This window comes from Exophiala viscosa, assembly GCF_022695815.1.
Source record: "Exophiala viscosa unplaced genomic scaffold EDD37scaffold_2, whole genome shotgun sequence".
In the NCBI taxonomy this organism is placed as follows: domain Eukaryota; kingdom Fungi; phylum Ascomycota; class Eurotiomycetes; order Chaetothyriales; family Herpotrichiellaceae; genus Exophiala; species Exophiala viscosa.
This window is the reverse complement of record NW_026944354.1, coordinates 911,728-935,928: the sequence shown is the minus strand read 5'-3', so window position 1 is coordinate 935,928 and position 24,201 is coordinate 911,728. Positions and strand designations below refer to the sequence as shown.

The 24,201-nt window shown below is 51.2% G+C and overlaps 13 protein-coding genes across 13 annotated transcripts; 4 read left to right on the top strand and 9 right to left on the bottom strand.

Moving 5' to 3' along the window:
* The first annotated feature begins 322 nt into the window (after nucleotides 1–322).
* On the top strand, nucleotides 323–2,146 carry EDD37DRAFT_620823 (uncharacterized protein). Its single transcript, XM_062815963.1, has 4 exons — nucleotides 323–561; nucleotides 676–1,415; nucleotides 1,470–1,764; nucleotides 1,819–2,146. The coding sequence occupies exons 1-4, from the start codon at nucleotides 504–506 to the stop codon at nucleotides 1,845–1,847; spliced, it is 1,122 nt and encodes a 373-aa protein (XP_062672777.1). The 5' UTR covers nucleotides 323–503; the 3' UTR covers nucleotides 1,848–2,146.
* On the bottom strand, nucleotides 2,147–4,201 carry EDD37DRAFT_620820 (uncharacterized protein). Its single transcript, XM_062815962.1, has one exon. The coding sequence runs from the start codon at nucleotides 4,120–4,122 to the stop codon at nucleotides 2,299–2,301; it is 1,824 nt and encodes a 607-aa protein (XP_062672776.1). The 5' UTR covers nucleotides 4,123–4,201; the 3' UTR covers nucleotides 2,147–2,298.
* Nucleotides 4,202–4,387: 186 nt separating this feature from the next.
* EDD37DRAFT_662650 (putative tartrate-resistant acid phosphatase type 5 precursor) lies at nucleotides 4,388–5,899 on the bottom strand (the record flags this gene model as incomplete). Its single annotated transcript, XM_062819167.1, has 5 exons — nucleotides 4,388–4,903; nucleotides 4,951–5,347; nucleotides 5,401–5,456; nucleotides 5,512–5,667; nucleotides 5,725–5,899. 5 exons carry the CDS (start codon nucleotides 5,897–5,899, stop codon nucleotides 4,467–4,469), a joined length of 1,221 nt encoding a protein of 406 aa, XP_062672775.1. The 3' UTR covers nucleotides 4,388–4,466.
* Nucleotides 5,900–7,128: 1,229 nt separating this feature from the next.
* On the top strand, nucleotides 7,129–7,875 carry EDD37DRAFT_236788 (uncharacterized protein). Its single transcript, XM_062810556.1, has 2 exons — nucleotides 7,129–7,511; nucleotides 7,588–7,875. Exons 1-2 carry the CDS (start codon nucleotides 7,232–7,234, stop codon nucleotides 7,788–7,790), a joined length of 483 nt encoding a protein of 160 aa, XP_062672774.1. The 5' UTR covers nucleotides 7,129–7,231; the 3' UTR covers nucleotides 7,791–7,875.
* A 293-nt stretch (nucleotides 7,876–8,168) lies between these two features.
* Nucleotides 8,169–9,543, bottom strand: EDD37DRAFT_236678 (Zinc/iron permease). Its single transcript, XM_062810552.1, has 2 exons — nucleotides 9,060–9,543; nucleotides 8,169–9,011 (listed from the first exon to the last, which is right to left on the bottom strand). The coding sequence occupies exons 1-2, from the start codon at nucleotides 9,419–9,421 to the stop codon at nucleotides 8,234–8,236; spliced, it is 1,140 nt and encodes a 379-aa protein (XP_062672773.1). The 5' UTR covers nucleotides 9,422–9,543; the 3' UTR covers nucleotides 8,169–8,233.
* A 915-nt stretch (nucleotides 9,544–10,458) lies between these two features.
* EDD37DRAFT_236829 (uncharacterized protein) lies at nucleotides 10,459–12,307 on the bottom strand. The gene has a single exon (XM_062810557.1). The coding sequence runs from the start codon at nucleotides 12,158–12,160 to the stop codon at nucleotides 10,538–10,540; it is 1,623 nt and encodes a 540-aa protein (XP_062672772.1). The 5' UTR covers nucleotides 12,161–12,307; the 3' UTR covers nucleotides 10,459–10,537.
* Nucleotides 12,308–12,309: 2 nt separating this feature from the next.
* Nucleotides 12,310–14,377, bottom strand: EDD37DRAFT_236899 (glutamine synthetase). Its single transcript, XM_062810558.1, has 3 exons — nucleotides 13,991–14,377; nucleotides 12,558–13,942; nucleotides 12,310–12,425 (listed from the first exon to the last, which is right to left on the bottom strand). Exons 1-2 carry the CDS (start codon nucleotides 14,091–14,093, stop codon nucleotides 12,570–12,572), a joined length of 1,476 nt encoding a protein of 491 aa, XP_062672771.1. The 5' UTR covers nucleotides 14,094–14,377; the 3' UTR covers nucleotides 12,310–12,425; nucleotides 12,558–12,569.
* A 239-nt stretch (nucleotides 14,378–14,616) lies between these two features.
* Nucleotides 14,617–15,996, top strand: EDD37DRAFT_236737 (glucose 1-dehydrogenase). Its single transcript, XM_062810553.1, has one exon. The coding sequence runs from the start codon at nucleotides 14,911–14,913 to the stop codon at nucleotides 15,751–15,753; it is 843 nt and encodes a 280-aa protein (XP_062672770.1). The 5' UTR covers nucleotides 14,617–14,910; the 3' UTR covers nucleotides 15,754–15,996.
* A 244-nt stretch (nucleotides 15,997–16,240) lies between these two features.
* On the bottom strand, nucleotides 16,241–17,137 carry EDD37DRAFT_605714 (uncharacterized protein; the record flags this gene model as incomplete). The annotated part of the gene is made up of 2 exons (XM_062814830.1): nucleotides 16,241–16,862; nucleotides 16,911–17,137. The coding sequence occupies 2 exons, from the start codon at nucleotides 17,135–17,137 to the stop codon at nucleotides 16,241–16,243; spliced, it is 849 nt and encodes a 282-aa protein (XP_062672769.1).
* On the bottom strand, nucleotides 16,907–18,544 carry EDD37DRAFT_236779 (uncharacterized protein). Its single transcript, XM_062810554.1, has one exon. It carries the CDS (start codon nucleotides 18,247–18,249, stop codon nucleotides 17,398–17,400), a length of 852 nt encoding a protein of 283 aa, XP_062672768.1. The 5' UTR covers nucleotides 18,250–18,544; the 3' UTR covers nucleotides 16,907–17,397.
* On the bottom strand, nucleotides 18,545–20,006 carry EDD37DRAFT_236780 (uncharacterized protein). Its single transcript, XM_062810555.1, has one exon. The coding sequence runs from the start codon at nucleotides 19,857–19,859 to the stop codon at nucleotides 18,840–18,842; it is 1,020 nt and encodes a 339-aa protein (XP_062672767.1). The 5' UTR covers nucleotides 19,860–20,006; the 3' UTR covers nucleotides 18,545–18,839.
* EDD37DRAFT_236672 (uncharacterized protein) lies at nucleotides 20,007–21,859 on the top strand. Its single transcript, XM_062810551.1, has 3 exons — nucleotides 20,007–20,426; nucleotides 20,476–21,738; nucleotides 21,794–21,859. The coding sequence occupies exons 1-2, from the start codon at nucleotides 20,153–20,155 to the stop codon at nucleotides 21,507–21,509; spliced, it is 1,308 nt and encodes a 435-aa protein (XP_062672766.1). The 5' UTR covers nucleotides 20,007–20,152; the 3' UTR covers nucleotides 21,510–21,738; nucleotides 21,794–21,859.
* Nucleotides 21,860–22,153: 294 nt separating this feature from the next.
* Nucleotides 22,154–23,224, bottom strand: EDD37DRAFT_646575 (uncharacterized protein; the record flags this gene model as incomplete). The annotated part of the gene is made up of 2 exons (XM_062817750.1): nucleotides 22,154–23,128; nucleotides 23,180–23,224. The coding sequence occupies 2 exons, from the start codon at nucleotides 23,222–23,224 to the stop codon at nucleotides 22,154–22,156; spliced, it is 1,020 nt and encodes a 339-aa protein (XP_062672765.1).
* Between the last annotated feature and the right edge of the window lie 977 nt (nucleotides 23,225–24,201).

Genomic DNA, 24,201 nt, shown 5'->3' with positions numbered 1-24,201 from the left:
GAGAAATACTCCGTATACTGCAAAGAGAATGCCTGTTCACCGAGGGGTTACGAGCGCAAAGTTCTCGGCAGAGGGACAGATACCAGCAGATGAGAAAGTATGTTTCGGCAAAGGTTTATTGGGAGCATCACACCAGCGGAACCACTTCTTGTCTTCAAACTCAACAGGCCGGGAGACTTCCCCTGACAATAAGCGACGATACATAACTTCAGACTTCTTATGCTGTATATTAGGCCGTCAGAGTGTACCCAAATGTAGGTGAGTCCGATGACCGTTACTGGGAGATTTTACCAGTAAAGCGGCGTGTGATGTACATACGTAAACTTGGCGAGACGCAACAGAAACACTTAAAGCGGCTTTTACTCGTACTCAATGTAACCAGGCCCTCAATTCCAGTTCGGAGGCTGCGCCAATCGTGAGTATGAAAACACCATACATGTAAGACTTTGTTGTCGACAGGAAATGTGACGGAGACGAAACAATTGTTATAGAGTACAGCGAGTATGGGGCGAACGATCGACCAGGATGTACACGCCGCATTTGTCGAGTTCAAGGCCAAAGGTATTGTCATCATGTCCCCGTCAGTATTGGACTGTATTGTATACAGCGTTACTGTTACCTACTGTCATTGTGACGAGAGTGTTGCTGACCGTAATGGTTCTCCACCACGTACAGAAGACGACAAATGCATGTCCGTTCAATGCATCTACTGCCAACAGATTCGAGCAAAGAACACCTCGCGACAAAAGGAGCATCTGCTGGTCTGCCCTGGCCTAGCAAACCATCCTAATGCCCCTCGACCTCAATCCTCTGCCGGCGATGGCATCGGCGGCGCTCCCAATGGATTCGGCACCCCTACCAGTCTTCATCAGACCAGTAGTTCCATGAGCAATGGCATGCCAACCCATACCACTCCGATGCAAGGAATGAACACCACGCAAACTCCTCAGGGCGTCTCCACCACTCCCCAACGGCAGACTCCAAAACCAGCCAAAAGGCTGCCCCAGACCACGCCTGTTTCGAATCTTCCTGCGCCACCCCTCGACGATGTCCATGCCGCATTTGTGGAGTTCAGAGCCAAAGAGGAGGATAAGTGCCTCTCGGTACAATGCATCTATTGCAACCAGATCCGGGCAAAGAATACCTCAAGGCAACGCCAGCATCTGCTAGAGTGCGCGACATACCTGAATGTGATGAAAGAGTCGATACCAGCGAACAACCTCCTCCACCGTTTCGATGAAGGCGATATCGCTCGATCATTGCAGCTACCCACGCCTTCACTTGAGCTCGACTTCCGCATGAGTATCAAGGTCAACCCCGGGATCTCAGTGGGAACAGGACTCTTCGGTCATCGTGACTGGGTCGGCATTGTTGGTGGGCAATGGGCAGGACGATGGGGCAAGGGTATTATCATTGTAAGTACCCTGGCGTGAAAAAGGAGACTATCAGCAACTGACTCCATACCCTAGCCTGGAGGGCAAGACAATCAACTGGTCGTCAAAGACCTCGCGACCCGTATTGATGCCACTTACCTCCTGCAGACCAACGACGAGCCACCAGCCTACATCACCGCAAAATCCAAGGGTTGGCGCACTGGTCCCAAAGATGTGCTGGACTCTTTGAACGACCCACAAATCGCAGACACCATCGCCGCGAGTCAGTACAAATTCCGCATCTCCGTCGAGCTCGAGACTGGCGATGAGAGGTACGCCTTTCTGAATACTTGTCTGTGGATGGGAAGTGGTTGTCGGAGGTCTTCCGAGAGTAAGTCGTCTTCTTTGCTCAGCTTGAAAACAACGTTTACTGACAGTCGTATAGTCATCTTTGATGCATACCGAGTCGGCTAGTCCATCATCGGTTGATCGTTCTCATCTTCCGTGTACCGAACTTGTTGTCTACCTGATGGACATGGACATACGTGATTCTTTGTTGATTTTTACGAGCTGTTTGTCACTTTTAGCGCTGTCGGAATTGCACCTCCTGTTTGTTCGAGGCACTGCACGAGTTCTTCACCCAAGTATGGCGTTGGCATGGAAAGGGACATATGATATGTGACGACTAAGCAGTGACACGACACGCTGTCAGATATCCAAGATATGGAAGTATGTTCTCCTACAGATTTGTAGAGGTAGGACGCACTGGGACGTCTTGTTTGACAGACATGTCCATGGAATTGATTGATTGATCATCTTCACTTATCTGACCATATTTCTCGTTTTCAGCATGCGACGTTGATGCACTGTGGATGCGCCTCGCAATAGTACTCTCGCTCATCATGACAGGTAGACGCAGATGAGTTCAACGCTTCCGACGACCCCAATCAGCAGGTTCGTCACCATCATCGTCAGGCTCTTCGGAGTCATCTTCATCCCTGTCATTCCTTCCGTTGTTGTTCCCGAATCGACCCTCGTCGTCGGCATCGGGGATCAATCCCATCGTCTCTCCGCCCAGATAGCGCCATAGCTGCCAGACCTCTTCCACAAGCGCCTTCGGCGGGCCTACCCCGGGCCGGACCAGGAGAAGGTAATCGCTTTCCCCATTCCTTTTCGTGTCTGGCAGTTGAAGAGTGCTATGCTTGGATACTAGATCGTGCAGCGCCTGCAGGTCAGTCGTATCGGTCGTGTCGGCGAGCATCTGGGACAATGGGAAAATGGGGATTCGGTGAGTATCGGTGACGCAGAGCATAGGCGGGATGATCGGATTCGATGGGAGTGGTGGTAATGCGGAGCTTGGCATCGTTGAAGCTGTCGATGAGAGAAGCTCCGAAGTATCACTCGCGCCAATATGCAGGAAGACACTGCCAGACGGGATGTCTGCAGGTGCCTCTGCACTGTGCCCCTGAGCATCAGCAGATGCTGGTCCGCCTAAAAGTTCCGTGTCGAAACCTTTGCTCTTAGGAAATGGAAGCGCGACCACCCTTTTCGGTTTCCCATTTGTAACGTCGTCCTTGGCCTGCTCGGCCAGCCCCTTGATGGCGACCAAGACACGTTTCTGCATGATCCGTGTTATACGATCATAAATATCATGCTGCCATTGTATCTTTCTCAAGTACCGGTCTTGCACTCTGGCGTCCGCCTCCGGAACGGCAGGCTCAACGCCGAGAGCAAAGTCGACTCCCCGATGATGGTGCATGTAATGCTGTGCGAGGGCGAGGGCTTCTTTGGCCTTGGTGCCTATCAAAGCCGACACTTCTCCGAGTTTAGTCTTAATGGTGGGTTGGTTCTTTCTGGTGAGTCTTGTAAACTTCAGCGTCATGAACCGCATGAAGTTGATGTCTGAGAAGACTCGGCTCTGTGGTAGATTGCGGAGGTGGTCTGAAAACGAGTTCGTCTGCTCAGCCGCTGCTGCTGTCGACTCCTCGACTTGTCCACTGGCACGTCGTTCGCGAGCTGCTCTTTTGTCGTCGCGTACTCGTCGCCAGTCTTCTTCGTAGAGTTCCTTGCCCATCCGCTTTTCCAGTCCATCAACGTCGGCGAGTTGCACCGGCATGAGATATACATTTTCTTCTCCGGGTTTGGTCACATAGCCGAGATCGATCAGGAAAGCCGAGGGTAGCCTTGCACCACTGCCCTGACATGTTCTTATAGGTTTGGCTAGCATCTGCGCCCACTGATTATTCTTCAATGGTTCCAGCTCTTTGAACGTCGGCTCCCGCTTCGGCAAGCTCGACTGGTTCATTTTCTTGACCTGAGCAACAAATGGTGACCGAAGCACGCTTGACTGATTCTGCGCGGTGCTGTTCGACTCACGTCCAGTGTTTGCCAGCTGTTGTTGTGCATTCTGGGCTGCACTTTTGACATTGGACACTAGGGTCTTCATCCGTAGAATCGCATCGCGGTTGAATGGGGTAGGAGATTGCCGCCGCGGACGAGAGACTTTACTCGTGTCCTTCGACAGAGCACGACCCGATGCCTCATCTGCTCGGGACCCATTCTCAGGAATTTCATCGCGAATCTTGAGAGACGGCGTGCTATGGTAGTGTTTTGATCTTGTAGGCGCCCTGGAGCACGTGGTGACAATGGTCGGGTAGGTTTGCACATGGGAGCCTTCGCATAGCATTCGCAGCACTTGTAGACGCCATGTAGCGTAGGAGACGTGCCGGTGGGGGCATTGCGATCTCATGCCTCATGTGATAAAGCTCAGAGGTCGAAAAGTCCGACGACTGCGACAATGGAAAGAATGGCATGTCTGGGAAAATTACCGTCCCCTGTCTGAGATCTCCAACAAGAATTGGAGTCCATCTGCAGGTACTTTAGGCTGTCGGCAACTGGGAGTTGCTGCGGCTATGCCCGCTGCCGTTCTTAAACGTCACCCTCCACAATTGCTGAGGCCCCCTTAGAGCCAGGCATTTTTCATTTTGAGATATCATTACTGATGCCGTGTGGCCGTCTACGCCCGGATTCTTTCCTCGACAGCGAGCCTTCCTATGTACAATATTTGCATCCTGGTCAAGCTCCTCCGCAATTCTAAGTCGCCTTCTTCGTTATCTGAAACGAGTAAGAAGGCGCAAGGTCGTAATGAACCGAGTACAGATCTCCGTTGTCGAACTGCATATCGCGGACGTAATACTCGACATTGATGAACTGTGAGCTGATGTCCATAGTGACGAATCCGTTTGCCGCGGTCAGAGGGTTTGCGGCAAGGAAGAGTGCAAAAGGTCCTAGTGCTGTCCCATTGTTGCAATCACCAGCTTGAGGATAGCCAGCTGCTCCAGTCAGAATGAAGTCGGTGTTGTTGTAGTAATAGTGAGCCAGGCAATGGTCATGCCCGTTGAGCACGATCCCATTATGTGCCTCGACAATGCTTATCAGCGGTGCAAGATCAGTCTGGTTGGTCGACGAGGAGATATAAGGGTGATGTAACTGCAAGAACTTCCACGTGGCGTTCGAACTGGCAAATGTCTCTGTAGATATCGTCAGCGGAGCCAGCCAAATTGCCGTTTCAACTCACGATTAAGAAAGTCAGTCTGGACTGATTTGTTCTGATAGCATGCCTCCGTATATGAGTTCTGATATACTGAAGTATTCTTCTGATAGGAAGAAAGGAAGCAATCCGAGTCAACGACCACGAAGGTAGCCGTCCAATCGGAGCCAGTCAAGTCATAGGTGTAGTATGGCAGGCCTGAAGTGCCAAAATTCCACCTATCGTCATAGTAGGGGAGCACCTTGGTCTGGAAGTCAACACCATTCTGTCCCTTGACAACATCATGGTTGCCGAGACATTGATACCAGGGCGCGTATTCGAATACACCCTGGCTGTACATGTCCACCCACGCTTCCTGGAAACGTAAAATTCCTCCTGTGGTGAAATCGATCCCGCTGTCGTAAAAGTTGTCACCAACAGAGATCTACCATGGAGTCTTAGCAGAAGCGCCAGGTTGGGGTCATTTGTTCGACGTACGAACGCGCTACAGTTCTTCATGGCACATATCTGACCAATATATTGGGCAGTGTCAGCTGTAAGAGAGTCAGATCCTATACTGCGAAGAAGACAATCCACATATATACTCACTTTGCAGAGCAGTTGCATTCGTGATGTACATCTTGTCCCCCGGGTCACAGTCGTTCAAGACCTCTTTCGGGATGGTGAACGCATCCTGTTCTAGCAAGGGCAAGACTTCGAGGCAAAAGTGGTCTGGAGAAGGAATCCAGCCAGTCCAGCCATAGTCTGTCAGTAGCTGTCAGTCGAGACGGGCTTTCTCTGAGACCAAAGGTCTGGACAGACCTCCAAGAACGCCGACAGTGAGGACGTCAGCACCAGTAAGTGCCACCAGCGATCCATTTACCTTTCCAACATTTGCTGTGGTAACATTGCTGCTACCGGTAGTGTTGACATTCTGTCCACAACAAGTCGACGCCAGCAGCGAGAGGCCACAAAGACAGGAAGCGAGAGACAACATAATGAGCGAGCTTGAAGAAAACAATGGCAGGGATATGAAAGACGCTTAAAGGTGAGCAGCTTCTTTAGACAATGTTCATATACTTGTACCTCGCCATTGTAAGTACCCACATATGGCAGGCATATTCTGTACCTATCTGATGCTTGACGTGGGAGGAAGCGAGCTTCGCCAATCGTTGCATGTTGATAGAAGTCTCAGCCAATCGAGCGTGTGCGGTGACAGCGCAAATATCCAACCACAAAGCAGTGTTAGGCAGGCTAGCAATCCTCAGAGCCTAGCATGTACACTCAGTAGGTTGCTGAGTCCAATGGTGGTAGCACGTGTACGCGATTGTATGCAAGAGCAACCGGTCCTGATCGAAGATAGCCTCAATGAAGCAGTAGCAGGCGAGCGTCGGCATAAGACGAAGCTGAATGCACGATATTCGTGGTTTCTTGCGTTATTTTCGGAGGCACAAACCCTCGGCCAGGAAACTAGGGTTCACCTTGAGCAAATGCGAGGAGACGTACGACAGGCGTGGCCCGAAACCCTGTAAGTAGACCAATTTTCTGTGCTTCTTATCGAATTGGGTTGGTGCTCTTGTAAGTAGCCAAACACAGGAGATGTTATCAGAAGCTCTTGCGGGGTCGAAAGGACCTTTAAAACAAGAATGGCAGCCAAGGCCACGGCAAGATTTAAGCTTAACATTTAGGGGCTGGGCGTCCTCGGTCTCGGTCTCGAAACCAGGGCATCATCCACTGGACAATTGCAGCGAGCTTGCGGCATGGTAATCACGGAGTACAACATACCCTGTGGTCATCATTGGTAAAGCAGTGGCATATATAAATCCATCGTTTCCCCAGGGGCCTACGCGGGACCCAATGCCTCAGGTTCTCTTGTTTAGCCTGTACGACTCTGCATGAAATACCGTTCTGTCAAATGGGGGAATCCAGGTCTCCGCATTCTAGTAATCAACAAACCCCAACCATGTGGTCGCACCCAGCGCCAGGGAATAACTCCTGGTTCAGACGTACATTTATGCGCGACAAACGTGGAAAGAAACCGACGAGTTCATGGCTTGACAGACGGGCTAACGGTTGCCACTTATCTGGACCCGGTCGGACGTGAATGGTGGCCTGACCCCTAAAGACCGAGCCCTCCCGTCTCCTCGTATCTAGCCGAACGTCTGTAGAAATACGAGTACGTGCCTTATGTGTAAACAGCTCCCCCAAATTCACATCACATCAGCCTTCTTGAGCATCTATCCCAAGAGGGTATATCAGAATCCAAATCCTCTGAAACACACAACCCTTTCACGTTACAATTCCCACTCTGGTCTTCCGCTGAAGCAAAATGGCAACATCCCACCTCGGTATCTCCCCCACTTCCTACGCAGCTCCAGCAGCCTTCCTAGCCTGGAACTGGGCCTTCGCCTACCTCGCCCTCAGCAGCCGCACACTAAAGCAACGGTACGGTATCGACCACAATGGCAACCCCCGCCAAGATCTGACCAAGTACGCCGAAGCCGCCATTAAAGAAGGCAAACTCACGCGCGAACAACTCGAGCAGATACAGCGCATTGAAGCGGCGAGCGCGAATTCAATTGATGGGTTTGCATTCTTTGCGACGTCAGGTACGTAAAGCTGCGTGAAGCACTACTCGGCAGCCCACTACGGTCCCCTATTAGCAAGCACTGACTGCTATTATAGTCCTATTCGCTTTAATAACAGGCGTCCCAAAGCAATCTCTTATCGGAGCGTGCACCACGTACACCGTTGCACGAATCGTGTATGGCGCAGTATACGTGTTCATCTCAGATAACGCGTACAGTCAACTTCGGGGGATTTCGTTCTGGGTAGGCAATGCTAGCTGTTTGTATTTGTTGTGGAAGGGTGGGCGTGGAGGCGCTTGAGTGCGCACCCAAGTTCAACTGTGCAAGGAGAAGTCACTACCTACGAACTCCGGGCATATTGAGTGAAGGTGACACGGTGACAACGACCGGTCTGCAATGTTTTTTTATTGCCATTACCCTCCTCTCTAGACATTCTCAGGTAGTACTATGTGACCACGCTGAGTCGAGGTATGTACAAATACATCTTTTTCTTGCCTTTTTGGTCAATCATACCACCACAGCCGCTCCAAACACTCTTCGGCGCTGGTCCCGGCTGCCAGACATCTCATTTGGCTCGAAGACTTCACAATGTCTCCAGCTGCAGGGGTCTTGAGCGCCGTCGTGACGTAGGCTCGACGATAATGTGCTGTGGTTGGTGGCTTGCCTTAGATCGCTCAGGGCCGACACACCCATGAGCGAGGCAGGATCTCTTTTCTTATTCACACCATCTCAGGACCGCTGGCTCAAGCCCACTTTCCAAGCAACGCCATAAGACCAGTGCCCAATAAAACACAAATGACCATAAAAGTCAACCTCTTGTTATCCTTTGTCCGCATAGGATTGAACAAAAAGTCTCTAGCCAAAAGCTCGACCAACCCCGTGTAAATCAATATTCCGGCGGACATGGAATCCAAGACACCAGACACAACATTGGCGGTGAACGAGTTCGGGTTGTATGTGGTCCTAACACCCAGCCCGATAGCAATGGCAAGCGGCGTCGTCAGACCATATGCAGAGCACAGAATCCATGGCAATTTACTGCCTGGTTTGAAGGGGATGGCCGACATTCTAGCCCCAATACCCAGACCCTCGAAGGACTGGTGAAACACAAGGACCGGGTACAAGGTGCTGAACTCATCACCCACCACACCCAGATTGAGACCGATGACGACGGAGTGAAAGATGACACCAAATTCGAGGATCAGGAAAGCGGCGATTTGCTGACGGAAAGCCATCTGGCGAGCTTCGCTGTCGCCTTCCTCCGAGTCATAGTCCTCGATGTACTTCTTCTCGAAGGTGGATGGTTTGCGTTGTCGGTCCTCATGTTCGCGGCGAACTTCGGCGATGCTGAGGGCTCTATCCTCCTGTGCTGCACTGGTAGGTCGATCGACGTGTCCGGTCACGGCTTCCTGGATGTCTGCGTCACTGTCCACACCATACTTCACCTCGACGTATCGCTCGGCGCCAAAGTCGAAGAGGAAGATGATTACCACCGAGGTTAGGACTATCGCTGGACACCACCTACAAAGATTAGCAACACGTTTTCGGGGGCTTTTGCGTTTGACTTACGAATACTGGGCCCAACCTCCAGTCATGCCGACACATGTTTGCGGACCGATCTCTCCGTACGCCGGGTCCAAAAGATGAATAAAGGCCGTGGCTACGATGACACCAGCACCGAAGTAGCGAGCGAACAGGTAGACATAAAGCGGGATGTGAAGACGAGGGATCTTCTTCGCGACAACGGGAAAGAAGGTGGCACACGAGGAAACGAATCCGATGACAAAGATGGCCGATATCCTGGCGCCGAGGTTGCCGTTGTATTCGTTACCGGAAGCGGCGAGCGCGCAGATGACGTCTCGCGGGTCGGCAGAGGTCAAGTTGACATTTTCCGGGTTGAAATTCGAGGTGCCAAAGTCGGTGGAAGACATGGCCGGGTTGGTAGAGGTAAGTGATGGTGGTGACAGTTATAGAGATAGGTCAATGCGAGGAGGCAGTGTGACCAAGCTTCACTGAAACCTTCGACCTATGCCGAGCTGGAGCTTGAAGCTTTGGTAGGAAAGAGAAGGTGCGAGGTGTAAGATCCGAGGATGTGGTCTTGCATATGTAGGTACCCCTCTACCTTTTTGAAACGAGATCCGACATGATGGAAAAATCAGTGCAAGACACTTACACTTACTTACAAGCTGATTGAATGAATGAATGGGTGACTGAAAATCGCCAAAAAGTGAGGACCTTAAGGAAAAACATCAGACCCACTTTATCTCGACGATGGTAGTAACATTCAACGGTTGATTTGCTGCGCCCTGACATCAGTCCGAGCTTTTGGAGACTCTGGGGTTCTAAAGAATTGAGAATTGAGTACCTTGAGGAATCCATCATGCAGCCCACATGGCTTGCAAATAGTTGATATCAATCTGTGTTTATGTGAAGAAACCCTCCTCTTTATCACTCATCCAGCTGACTGCACTATCTTCTTATTACGCCGAGATTGGCCTCCAAGGAACATCAATGATCCGCCGCCCCACGCCAAGCCTCTGCATGCGGTTGAACTAAGTGTCCTCGATTATCTGGTCTTCGATTGGCTGGTACTCGTCGTCGCAGAGCATATTATGCAAAGTATTACTGTGTACCATGTAGACCGGCAGAACTAGGGTGTGTGAAGTCGTTGGATCGACGAACTGCTGGTTCATGCATCGTGTGTCCACCGAGTCGACATGGTATCCCAGGCAGAGTATGTCAAAGTATGTAGCATCCTGTCCTCAGACCCCGAGTTCTGTCGTCCAACTGGTTCCGTCGACCCCTGCCACGAGGTCATCAAAAGCATCCTGCAGATCCGAGTTCTCCGAACACGCTGCATTATCTCGGAGTGGCCGTCAGCAGCATAGTCTGATCATGATCCGACGAGTAGGTTTGCATCGCCAGAAAGAACAACATTATCACGGCACTCATCTGCCAAGCTAATAAGAGAAAAGGGGGCCCTTCAGCCTCACCATGGCACATGCCCTGCATTTGTGGCCATGAATGATCTCTTGCTACCTGACCAGCTAGGCATCTTCCTGCTTGTCCTTGTGAAAGCACTTGTCCGAACCACATCGGCACGTCATTTTGAGGGCTTGAAAGTAGTATTGTCCGTAGGACGACGTGATGTCCTCTCCAAAGCCGATATCTCTTATTGCGCAAATAAAATTCCCAATCCTCTGGCTCACGGTCGTCTGGAAATACTCTGCATTAGGATCGCAGCTATGGTTGATGTAGCGCGTCCAGTTGCCAAAGATGCCCGGATCAACTTCGAATTTGTCCGGCTTCTTGGTGGCAGTCTTGGTCGCAATGTCACATGGGAACAGATACTTACAGCCTTCGTCTCCGCCGTATCGCCATTCTTGTTCTTTGCGGGGGTAGATCTCCCCGATGTACTCCCCAAGGTAATCGCCCTTCTTGAATGTTTGAAGGGCACGCACTCCAACACCGAAAACCCCAGTATCGAAGAGCTCTAGCAGGGGCTGTTGTAGGCAGAGGTCGCCGGGAGTACAAGAGCACGCTGGTCTGGTGGAGGACCTCGTTTTGGTCGAGGTGGCCTTCGCTTTCTTCCCACATACTTGGCAGGCGTAACCCTTGTATCCCGCGAAACGTGGATCCCCATTGGCCTCGGTGGGCAGGTGGGACCAGTCGTATCCTGGCACCACGATGCATTCGTCAACGTTGACCTGGAGTGCGACCTGCGCGTCTCCAATCTCAGGCTTGCTGGCGCCATTGAGGTTGCCAGGGACAGCGGTGCCCCAAAAGTCGTGTCGCTCGAGGGCCTCCGTGAAGTCATACTGGAATTGTGGCCGTTGGGCCTCGATGCGCTTCCGAGGTAGAACCCAATAAGATGGGACGTTGTCGGGATGATGAGTTTCCTCGACATCGCCATCTCCAATGCCGAAGGTGTTCTGGTCGATGTCGGCGACGTTGTCGTCATTTTGGAAGACCGAGGAAAGGAGATACTCGAAGTCCTTGTTGCATGCATTTATTGCGCTATTCCAGTCCAGACTTCTCATTTTCGCAAACAATTCCAGGCTTGAGGCGCATTTCCCGATTTTCGAACGAATATCACGCCAAAGGGGTTCTTTCTCAGCCTTGCTATCAGCAACGCTTCTGGCAATGGCAGTTCGAAAGGTCTGGGAGTGTGCGCAAATGCTCAAGATGACCAGATTGGGTTTCTTGCAAAAGCTGACCAGGCGCTCGGGATGGCTTACCTGAAGGTCGTTACGGGCCTGCTGAACTACCTCCTTGCCTTGATTGTTGCTTGGTCGAGAATCAATCAAAGTCTGCTTGAGGTTGCCTGCCACGTCGGTGGGGAACAAATCGAAGAAACGTAATGTTCTTGTCTCTCGGATCAAGTCATGAATGGCCGTACGATCAGTCCTAGTAATCTTCTCGACAGCAGCAGCGTGAATCTCGGCGTATAGTCTGATCATGAACTTGTCAACCTCGGGGGCATTGGCATTAGTTTCCTTGAATTGTTTCTTGGGCGATTTCTTCAAAGACTGCTGGAACTCGACATAACGCGCCGTTGGCTTCCTGACCCTAGGTCCATTGACGATGTTCTGGTCAGTGGCGGGCACAGAGTTTGTAGCTGAGTTCGTCGCGTTGCGAGCTGCTGTTCTAGCGCTGCGTCTTGGAGCCATTGTATGATTCTGTCAGTCTGTTCTTGTGTATGGTATCTGGGAAAGTGATGTACGTGGGACAAGGGACATTCACAGGTAACAAGCAGACTTTTAGACATCTTGCAAGCAAAGCCAGGAATAGGCTCGAAACCAGTTAAATGAAAGGCCATTGTTGATTGAGTGCCAAATATACCAATGGACAAACGAAACAATGCACTATTCATAGGTGAGTTGAGTGTGGCACAAAGAAGGCCAACAAGGCTGTGGGAAAACACAACTCATTGTTCTCCAAACACAGACCGGATACCTCAATGGTTAGCAGACAATAATGGCCCAAAACAGGAATGAGGGCGTGGTGCGGCAGAAAACAATTGCAAGAAAAGCACAGAGTGCGAGGTTGATGCGACAGGGTCATTACCAGTTGGGTATCTCATACGGTCTCAATGTATCTCTTCACCTCCCAATCCGTTACTGCTTCATCCCACAGTCGACATTCGTGTTCTCGGGTGCCGCCATAATGCTCGACGAATTCGTCTCCGAAGATTTCACGGGCAACGCTGTCTTTCGCCATGAATCTCGCCGTGCTGTCTTTCAGATTCTTCGGCAGTCGCTCCCCTTTATCGCTACTACCTCCGACGTCCTCCCCTTTGCTCAGTGGTGGCACTGGTATCTCCATTTTCTTTTCAACGCCCCTCCAGCCGAGGGCTACAATGGCGGCCAGAACCAGTGAGGCATTAGAGTCGGCACCACATACCCTGACTTCAAATCTTGTGGATTTCGCGGAGGCAGTTGGAGGAGCTATCAGGCGTATTGATGCTGCTCGGTGCTCCAGGCCCCAAGAGACTGTCACTGGTGCCCAGAAATTCTCCACCAGTCGCTTGTAGGAGTTGACAGTAGGTGCAATGATTGGCATGACATCGGCCAGACCATCCAGGATACCAGCCAGAAACTGTCGACCGAGGTCTGATACATATTCGAGATCCTTGTATGGTGGGTTGGGGTCCTTTTCGCCTCTGTAGAACAAATTCTTTCCTGCTTTGTCCACCACCGAACAATGGATGTGTCCACTGTTGCCTGGAAGACCCTCTTTTGGTTTGGCCATGAACGTCGGAGTGATTCCGTATTTGCTTCCCATTGCCTTGACAACATACTTGAAGAGACTCGCCCTGTCCGCCATCTCAGTGATCTCGCCGAATTCAAGTGCGGCCTCGAACACGCCAGGGCCTGATTCTGTATGCCAGCCTTCGATATTGCACTTGAACTTTTCGCACGTCTCAAAGATCTCGTAGAACCAGTCTTTGTTGTGTATCGGGTCTGTCAAAGAGTAACCGAACATGCCTTGTGTCAGGTGAGGTAGGGATGTGACGGCGTTACTTTGTAGGAAGGGTGCTGTTGTGGAAGAGGTAGGATGAGTTGTTTGTGATGAGTTATCTTTGGGTGCTCTGAAGGTGAAGAACTCGTATTCTGCACCTGCCATAGCTCCATAGCCAGCTTTGTGCAGTTTGCTCACAGCGGTGCGCAGCAGACTTCTCGGGCATGGCGAGATGGGTTCATTCGTGTCTGGGTCGTAGAAGCTGACGAGGAAGAAAGGCACATTGTTCTCCCAAGGTGTTCGACGAAAACTGCCCAAGTCTATCTTTGCTATCAAGTCTTTGTATCCATTCTCTTTATTGCTTATCTTGAGTTCTCGAAAGTAGGTCAGGTCGTGCATGTCCCAGCCGAAGACGACACTGCAGAAGCCGAAGCCATCTTTGACGACCGAGAGGAATTTCTTCTTCGAGATCAGTTTGCCTCGTAGGATTCCTGGGCAGGTTAGCGAGTGTGGAAATGGTCAGGCGAGTTGGCGCGTGCCATCAATATCAATGCCTGCAAGCTTGACCTTTGTGTCCTTGGCCAACACTGTCTCGAGGTTCTCGAGGGTGAGTTCCTCAGATTCATTTTCGACCCCAGCCATTAGGTTGAGCAGAACAAAGGGACGTTAACAAAAATAGTTATTCTTCACTGGTATGTGCGTATTGTTCAAGAACAAAGGGGCAAGCAGTAAGGTCATAGGCAAGGTGCAAGAATGGCCAAGGTCGTGATTGGCACAGGAGCATCCAGAGCATCCAGCCCGTCTCTCGGATAAGAGCAACTGTGGGTGGAGTGATGGAGTACAGAACTTAGATAACGATAGCTACCTTTGGGGATGATGGCTATGGCGTTGCCGTGCATATGGTACCGAGAACTGCACACTAAAGTAAAATCCCCTGACAATCCCCATAAGTAAGAGCTATGGCGGACCGCGGTGCGCCTTTCGACAGCCTTGGCTGGTCTGTTATCGCTGGCTATCTGACCAGACCGTCAATGTGCGGATTTGAGCATTAGCTGATCTAAGCTTCCCGTCGCTATGGATTCGGAACACTGGCCATGACTGGCGGGCAAGAAGTCGGTGAGCATGACAATATAAACCCCCAGAGTATCACTTCTTATATCCGACCATCACTTGCATCTGCATCCGCACCCGCATCGGCATCAACAAGTGCAAAGTTGCGGACTGCTTTTCCGAACTCACGCATTGCATTACTCCTTACAGCAAAGATCACTGATCAGTACTAAATAAAGCGGATCCGGACAATAGTCCCATCGGGAAATTGTGGTATGCATTAGATAACAGTTTCAACGTCCACACATTCTCGAAACGACCTCAATCTACTTCAATCCTACACTAGCTGCTTGTTACAGCCTTACACGACAGTCTCCAAATCATCCAAAACCCACAGCCACATACAATCATGACTACATTACGACCAGGCCGCCTGGCCGGCAAGAACGCCATCATCACAGGAGCTGCCGGCGGTATCGGCCTCGAAACCACCATCCTTTTCGCAAAGGAAGGCGCATCAGTCCTGATGACCGACATCTCCGAGCCAGCCCTAGCTAAAGCCATTGAGAAAGTCAAAGAAATCGTCCCCGACGCTCCTAGGCTTAGCACTTTGAAATGCGACGTCTCCAAGGAATCCGACGTCGCCGCCGCCGTCGAGTCGCAAGACCAATACGGCGGCATCGACATCATGTTCAACAACGCCGGAATCATGCATGCTAAGGACGACGACGCCATCGGCACGCCCGAAGCGATCTGGGATCTCACACAAGCCATCAATGTCAAAGGTGTCTGGTACGGGAGCAAGCACGCCGTCCTCAGCATGCGCCGACACAAAAAGACAAAGGGCTCCATCATCAACACAGCGAGTTTCGTCGCCATCCTGGGCGCAGCGACTCCGCAGCTGGCGTACACTGCCTCGAAAGGCGCCGTGCTGGCCATCACGAGAGAGTTGGCGATCGTCCACGCCCGGGAGAACATCCGCTTCAACTCGTTGTGTCCTGGTCCACTGAACACACCGCTTTTGCAGGACTGGTTGGGCGATGATCAGGCGAAGAGGCATCGACGTGAAGTCCACCTTCCAAGTGGTCGTTTCGGAGAAGCCATTGAACAGGCTCAGGCGGTGCTGTTCCTGGCCAGTGACGAGAGCAGCTACATCAATGCTGCTGACTTTATGGTCGACGGTGGTTTGAGCAAGGCATATGTCACGAGTGAAGCTCCTCCGGCTGTGGGACCGCAGAACAATGCTCATTGAACGATTGTTAGGGCTCAGAGGAAAATGCCATCGTCTTACGTTGTATGGGATAATAGATCGAAGAAAGCGTTTGACATTATGGCTGCATTAGGCTGGGGATGGATCGCGGTCAATGGAGTTGACATTGACTACACATTGAGGGCAAATTGATAGACTGGGAGCAGCTTAGAGGAGAATATTGCTATTCAGAATCATCGTTCCTACTTTCGACTCCTTTGTTCATTGGTACAAGTTGTACTTAAAGACTTCGCACATGTTAGGCTTTTCCCTTCAGTGGCACATTGGCTCTTTCTCAACTTGACTTGCTTGCTTTTGCTCGCCGGTCAACAACGCGAACAGTGGACTTGTTGGTAGTGGTTGCAACGTGTTCTTTCATGTTCGACTGCTAATGCGACGTGGTTTTCGATGCGATCATGTAACATTGACACCACAAGCAGAAGTAGAATATGAAAATTCGATTTCGGACCGTCTGAAAGTGCTTCGTCCACTAGAGAATCCCGCCCAGGAGTAGACGGACGGGATGATCTTGGGACGTGCTAGGCTCTTCTGTGTCGAAGTCTGATCCATTGAATCGCAACGCCAATCCTGGATGCACGCCCGGGCCTGAAGCTAGTATTTCAGAATTGTGTTTTCGAAACAGTTCCTCGGCCAGGCTGAGTTCAGTGCGAGATTCGCCAGTGTAGAAAGATGCATGCCGATACGAGAACCAGGCAAGACATTGCTTGCGGAGACGGTCCCCGGGAATGGTGTTGTCCATGACATAGTCCAATTGGGACAAAGTAATCATGCTGGGGGTGATCAGCTTTTCGAAAACCTCGTCGCGGAAGGTTGGCGCTTGCAGACGATCGGCAAGTACATAGAGCTGAACAGCTTCGTCCGAAGACAGACAATTGAACTGTCCCTTGTAGAGGTATTGAACAAAATATTCAAACATGTCCTTGTCCATGTCAGGGAGTCTGATCGTCCGTTCTTCCTTCTCTTTGAATGGCCAAAACAAGGCGGCAGCCATGAATCGAGAGGCAGCGGTTAACAAAGCTTCATGCAATATCCACGTTGATTCCGGCCATTGTCCTACGATGACTTTGACCATTGCTGTCTGTTTGAGGAGGCTGTGAATGTTAGCGCATAGCTCTTCCGGCGTAGGAACATGAACTCACAAAGACGACTTCGAGGTCAGACTCGGTCCTGCCCCACTTGGATCCTCCGCAAAGTAGTAGGCCGCAAGTCTGCGCTCCTCGTAGCTGATTGTTGCGCATAGGCCTGGATGACTGTTTGGGTGCGTTTCTGGCACCGCCCAATCGTCCATAATCCAGCAGGATTCACCATAACGCTGGCCTGGCAGCAAAGCCGTCCCTTCATTTGAGGACCCTGAGAAACATAGCATTTTCCAGGCCACCCAAAAGTCCTTGCAAGGTCGAGAAGGCATGCACATATGATGGAATTGCGAGCGGAGATGCGAAAGTCGAAAGACAACACTGATCGCCAAAGAGTGAGGCAGTGACAGCATTTTGATTGTGCTCACAAGGTCACGTTCCTGCTGGACACCAGCATGCACCAAAGCAGAAAACGGTCGTAGAACGCCGGTGTCTGGAAAGAATTGGTTGAGCACCCTTCCTATCACACCCGCCCGTTCGGTTGATCGTTTCATAGCTCAATGGTGCCCATCTGCACCAAATCCTTCCCTTGCTTGGAGAAAGTCCCTTGCGTATCCAGCTTCACCTTTGCGGCTCCTTCTTTGAGTTGAACGTACATGAAGCCCTCGAGTGTCATAAGCCTCCTTGTGGCAGCGAAAGGGTAATAGATTGCTTGGCTTATGCGCCGTCCTATGCTCGATAATATTGACCGTGTTTCAGGAGCATCATCGCGCAGGTATTCAGGATCCTCCATCGGCGCCACAAATGTATGGTCCATTCGAAACTCGTAGGGAGGAATGATGTACTGTTTCGGCCGCAGAAACGGTACAGGTCGTCTGACCTGCACTAAAAGCTTGACGACGTTGTCTGAATTTACAAGATCGATCGATTTGATCAAGTTGATCGGGCGAAGTAGTGCTAGACACCCAATACCCGTGAAGGTGATTATTCCAAGACGCCATCCTATTCTTACTATTCCCGGTAGATCTGAAGCTTCATCGTATAGCCACAGATTGCTGAAGGCCAACGCGCCAGAAGTGATGAAGCATGACCCGGCAAGGATATATGACGCCCCCAAAATGCCTGCATGCGAAGGTGCCCTATGTATCTGAGGCTTGCCCTGATTGTAAAGTTTCGTGGCATACCACTGCTTTTGTAATAAATCCGGTGTCAGAGAGGAAGATGAAGTCGGGCTTGGGCGTTGTTTCGGCACTGGCGGAGAGGAGCTGGGTGGTATAGATGATTTCGCGGGACCAGTGGGCTTCTTCGGTCGAGGAATTGAACTGGCGGAACGACGTGACGAACAGTGTGCTGGTAGTCGAAGACGAACCACAGGCCGGAGAGATCTGGAAAGTGAAGCCATATGGTCGTTGGATGCGGTCGTTCGAAGAAGCAGGGTCAATCAACACAAGAGGAGATAATGAAAAGACAACCAGGATATATGACCACTCCTTTCCATGTGCACCGCTGAAAGAGAAACGAAATAATATACAATGCTGATCATGCAAGCAGTTACAGAATAGCAGGAGGACTTGCGTAGATGCGGAGGTTGAAAAATAATTGTCAACTCCAACATGCGCGCCCGGATTGGCAGGTGAAGCGCAGACTCCGACTCTTCCCCCTTCTTCCTCGCTTTGATGGCATGAATGACTTGAGCATCTGCATTATGTGCCTTGCTGACATTCGCATCTTCAAGGTGTATTGGTGGCTGCAGTGGTGGGCTAGACAAGAATCATGGTGTTTTTGACGAATCTGGATGTTGCTTGGTCGTGGCCTTTCGCATTTCCGTCTCATCCAGTCTGCCAATCAGTCAGAACTAGTTCAAGAGAACATGAAGCTCAAGGCCATTAAGGCCGTGTTGTGCTCCATTACCTCCAGCTCCAGTGGCTGCTTGCGGCTTCGCTGACTGTGACCTTTCTGGTCGCCTCAAAGGTGACCAGAAGAAACTGAAGATCACAAATGCATGCCAACATCTTCTGCATGTTTGGTTGGGTCAACACCAGCTTCCTGTTGAATTGCTTCGAGTTGCTGTGGCGGTACATTCTGGCAGTTGTTCTCTTCGAGCGCCCCAAGAAGCCTCATGAAGAAATCCTGTCTCAGTGCCTTCATAAGAACATCAGATGTGTCAATCATATGAGAAGCCGCATAAAGTAATAAACCTCCAACAGGTTGACTGTCGTCATTCTCCGGGACATATCGTGTCTCAACAGCAGGCAGAGTGGAAGTTGATATGGCAGCCCAGTTGTAATGTGCTAGTCTCGCGATAAAATCATAAAGTCTTGCTTGCGAGATCGTGACAAGGTGCAAGCCCTGCTTGGTTTTGATGCCGCGCTTGGAGATCCTAAGTGAGGTCCAATCAAACAGTATCGAATAGACGTCGGGGTCTGTGAACACTCTCCGCCATAAAAGCCCTTGACCCTGTGCTTCACCTAGACCACCATTTGTAGCTAGCACCGTGATGCTGTCATGGCTGTCGACAGCGAGTAAAGCCTCAATGCTTTCTAAAGACCTCTCCGCGACCTCGGTGCTTTCGGACGAGAGCCAAATTGTGATCAAGCATTGCACTAGACTTGAGCTTGCCGCCACAAACGACGCTCCGCTGGGTGATTCTGCAACCTTGCGTAGATATGCCAAACAAAGAAGTTGAACAGGAGCGGAGGGAGAATTGAGGCCTTCCTCGAGCTTCTCGGCAGAGATTGTGGCTTTCAACTCGTCAAAAGGCAGGAGTGATACATTGCGTTCGAGAAGCCGTGTAAGTGGTCTAGGGTCCTGTTGCAGAATTTGAAGCAGCCTTTCTCCGGTTTCTAGGAGTCGCCATAGAAGCTCTTTAGGAGTCGACAGGTCTAGAGAACGTTCTGCTCGTTTTAAGAGATCCTCATCCAGTAGTTGTGTCTGTGGCTCGGATTCCACAGCGGCAAGATGAGCGAAGACTTCTGGGAACAGAACGCCCTTGTTCTCGACGATAGCATCCATCTCTGTCAACGATATTGAACAGACCGTGATCTGGCCTCTGTGTCATCTCGAGCAGTCTGCTGATGGGCAGGTAGCAAATGCCATCACTTCGCCTCATGTGAATTGAATTACGACTGAAGCGGCAGCCTTGTCCTGCATGCCAAGAGTGGCTTACTTAACCCTTTGGCCTGTTGATACTGATCCCAGTCTCCAATTCCGCAAGGCTACGCTCCGCATCCATGACCTCTATGAGTTGCGGCTTGACTTGACAACAGCGTTGTCGGGACCTTGATCAACAACAATCAAGATCGAACATGGCGCAGACCTCACCAAATCCCCTAATCTCTTCGAAACCCTCCGATACAGGCCTCACAGTCTCTCTGCACCCTCTCGTACTCCTCACAGTCTCCGATCAGATCACCAGACAGTCCGTTCGAAAACAACAAGGTCCTGTTGCGGGTGCACTCTTGGGCCAGCAGAGAGGGCGTGAGATCACAGCGGAACATGCTTTCCCTGTAGAACTCGTACGCATCTCAGAGGGAAAGTGGCAGTTCAATGAAGAATGGATGGAGATGAGGATACAACAGTGTAAGTGCCGAAGTACGAATGTCATGGAAGAGAAGCTAATTCTGGTCAGACAAGGACGTCCACAAAGCACCAGCACTCGAATGCGTCGGCTGGTTCACACTATGCCCTGAATCTGGTCCGCTACCAGAGCAGGTCACTCTTCAAAAGCAGGCCATCACATTCTCCAGCGACAGCGCCATCCTGCTGGCTCTACATCCAGAATCAATATCGGCCGGAGACACAACAGGCGGAAAGCTACCAATATCCGTCTACGAGAGTGTGCTCGAAGGCGACCATCCTAAAGATGAGGGCTCAATGCAGGTAGACGGGCAAGAGTCCACAGACATCAAGTTCCGACATCTATCGTACACGATCGACACGGATGAGACAGAAATGATTGCGATTGACTATGTGGCAAAAGGAGCAGGCAGTGCCGTTGCAGTCGATGACTCCGCGTCCCGAGAGCCGAGCAGCAAGCCCACCGAGACCGCACCGCCAGACAAGAAGGGCAAGAAACGTGCAGACCTACCGCCAGATGATACCAGCCCGGAAGCCACAAACGGCGTAGCGGACACAAACTACGCACTGACCCCAGAGGAACAAGACCAAGTCGCCAACCTGACGACCCGCCTCAACAGCGTCAAAATGCTGCAATCCCGCATCTCCCTCCTCCGCAGCTTCATTCAAACCCTTCCTCCATCATACATATCCGACCAGGAATCCGTCGCCATAACACCGACAAGCCCCGACCCATCTCACCTTCCGCACCTTCGCAACATCCAGGCTTTACTGACGCGACTCTCACTCCTCACACCTATCGACTCCGCATCATCAGCTCAACCCCTCGCCGCGGCATCGCGGGCTCAGTCCAATGACGTCGCTCTAGCCAGTATGCTCGCCCTTCTAGGCCAGGACATCCAGGCACTCAGCGAGCTGGGCCGCAAATTTGCCACGGTCGAAAGCAGCCGCGGTGCGAAAAGCAAGCACGGCGCTGGCCCGAAAGGTGCAGCTGGAGGCGCAGGAAATTCATTCGAAGGCGTGGGTGAAAGTGATGGTCGATTTGCTGGGGCTGCTGTGAGTAATTCAGGTGGGATGATGGTGTGAGCTTGGGCGAGGTCACGTAGTGAAAATCACCCCTACATGAGGACGGATTGAACCGCCCCAGCCCAACACCGGTCATTGGCCGAGCTTGTGACAGCTTTGGAAGCCCTTGCGCCACGACGCCTCTCTGACAGCGTATAGACGCCAAACGAGAGATGGGGGCTACCACCGGGCAAGTGCTTCTGCGAGGAAGGCTATCAGTCATGGATGACAAGCACCCGGGCTGCAACCGGTAAGAATCATTGCCTGTCAGCACAACAGTATTGACCATAGCGACGGCGTTTTAGAGGATGGAGGAGTCACGACGGGATGACACTTTCACGAGGACAGAGATTCGTGGCAATGAACACAGAAGTCTGAAATACAGATTATCTTGATGGTGCAAAAATATTTCCCACTCATCACCACTATCTGATACGTGCTTTGCTTCGCATGCGTCGTCAACATTTTTGTAGAAAGACAATTATGAAGAAACACAATTGCGTCGCTGTCATCCATAAACCGTCGTCAAGCTTAGTCACATTGGGTTTGAAGACTGTGCTGCTGTAGCAAATATCTAACTGATGAACTCGTGGAATTCCGAACTCCAAACGCCAGCGCTGCCCTTGTCATGAAAGTTATTATCACATTGATGTAGTTGATGTCGTTCAGGTAACGAGTATATCGCGAGGTCGGTCCCTCGTGAAGAGTCGGAAGCGGAATCTCTTCTTCGGAGGCGCTTCTTTTGCTTGTGATGATGTAGTGGATGCCCTTGGTGTGAGCACGGCTGTTGGACTTTCAGTAACTGCAGGTAGGGTCGGTGTAGATTGTGACGAGAGGCTTCTGACCGCAGTGGCTATGCTCTTCTTCTTTTTGATGTTCTTCATCATTCGAGTTATGTGGAGCTGTGAGTCTTCATCATCCGTGGGGTTCTCAAGTGGTGGTGGGGGAGGAGGGAGTTCTTTGTTCAGGTCGGGCCCGGGATGTTTCTGCTGCTGAGAGTAGTCCGAAGATATGAAACTCTTGGTCTCGGAAGGTGGAAACTGAGTGGTAACGACCCGCAGACTAGTTCTGATCGCTTCCACCTCCATGAAGGGCTTGACTGCTTCCAGTGACCTGTGTAAAGCGGCGTTTGAGGCTTTTCGACTTTCCATGGATGGAATTGTCTCGTTCCGCAAACTGCTTCCTGGTTTCTTGGTACTGTTTACAGATCTTCGAGTTGTCTCAGAAAGTCGCCGAGCTGTGTCTGCTGGAGTGAATCCTGCACTAGTAAGAGGTGTCGAGTAGTCATCGGCAGAAAAGGTATGTCGAGGAGAGGCCTCGGAGGGGGTTGCAGTGTCATTATGTAGGTCAAGACCGCTCCGTATGACATGAGTGATGTTGTCGGTGGTCTGAACAGGGTCAGGCTTTCGCTCTAGGTTTGTGTCTCTCTGCCGAGGTGCGTCGCCTTCATGTATCTGGGCTGCAAGGTATTTGAAAGGATCGTCCGACGTATCGTCCGCGTGTTGCACGTTAGCCAGCACCATGGCACAGATTCGTTTCAAATCGCCCTCCTCTTGCTCTGTCAAGGACTGCCTTCCGATTAATGGAGAGTCTGGTACGAAGTGAGGATCGTCGGGCTCTCCGCGGTATTTCTTGGGTATCTGGACCGGAGTGAGTAGAGTCCACAAGTATATGCTCGACTGCACACTTACCGACGTATCCGTCCGTAGGCCCAGCATTCTGTTCATGGTAGCCATGGTATTTCTATCTCGGCTGGTCTCGGATGACGAGACTGGGCTGGATCAGATGCAGGTGGAAGTTGATTCAGACTGGGAAGGACCTCTGGCCAGAGTCGCTTTTTACAGCGTAGGACTGCGCAGCATGAATGTGATATGTCTCGGTTGTGGGCGATAGATGGTAAGACTGACAAAGAATCTGGTCACAGCAGAGTCATATACACCGCGGTACATTTGGGCAGGAAGGAGAGACAAGAACACGAGAGTCAGTACACGGAACAGGAAAAAGACGAGGGTTCGCATCGGCATGTAGCCATGTTGTACATGCAGGTCACCAGCATTGCGACCCGAGAAATCGTGGTCAGCGCAGCGTTTCAGCTTGAAGCTGACCTCTCGTGAAGGCCGTATTCTGTGGAGTGGGCCAGCAGTGCCATCGAGTGAGAACACCAGCAAGGAGGCAGGGCCATCCTAGGCGGGTGGCTTGTCTGACCAACGAGATGGCAAGTCCTTAACTTGACCTATCTGGTCCTAAATCCAGCTATCCAGGACCAACGCAGCAGCTAAGCGAAAGCTGCATTGCGGGTGACTGGAGGGGAAAAGGTGCATATCGTGCCTAGCAGGTATAGAGAATAGGCAAATGATTGGCAGTGGAAATAGAGGAGGGGAGAGGCAACTTGAGCGAGTTATAGAAGGAAATCGGACGTAGGTAGCCACTCGCGGGAGGCATCAAACAACGCAAAGGACAGAAGTCTGTGTAACCCTATCAAGAGGACCTTTAGACCTTAGGTACTTAGAGGTAGTTACTCCCTAATTTAGATCCAGACCCTCTCCAACTTGCTTGCTGACACCTGAGTCCCTACCACTCCGCGGGAAGACATCACTGCAGGTACATCAACGCAGTAACGTCCTTCTGTAACGCGATGTCGTCATTCGTTCGCCAATCTCGTCGCCACAGAGTCTACAGTACTTCACAGCGCAACGACTGGAGACAGCCATGG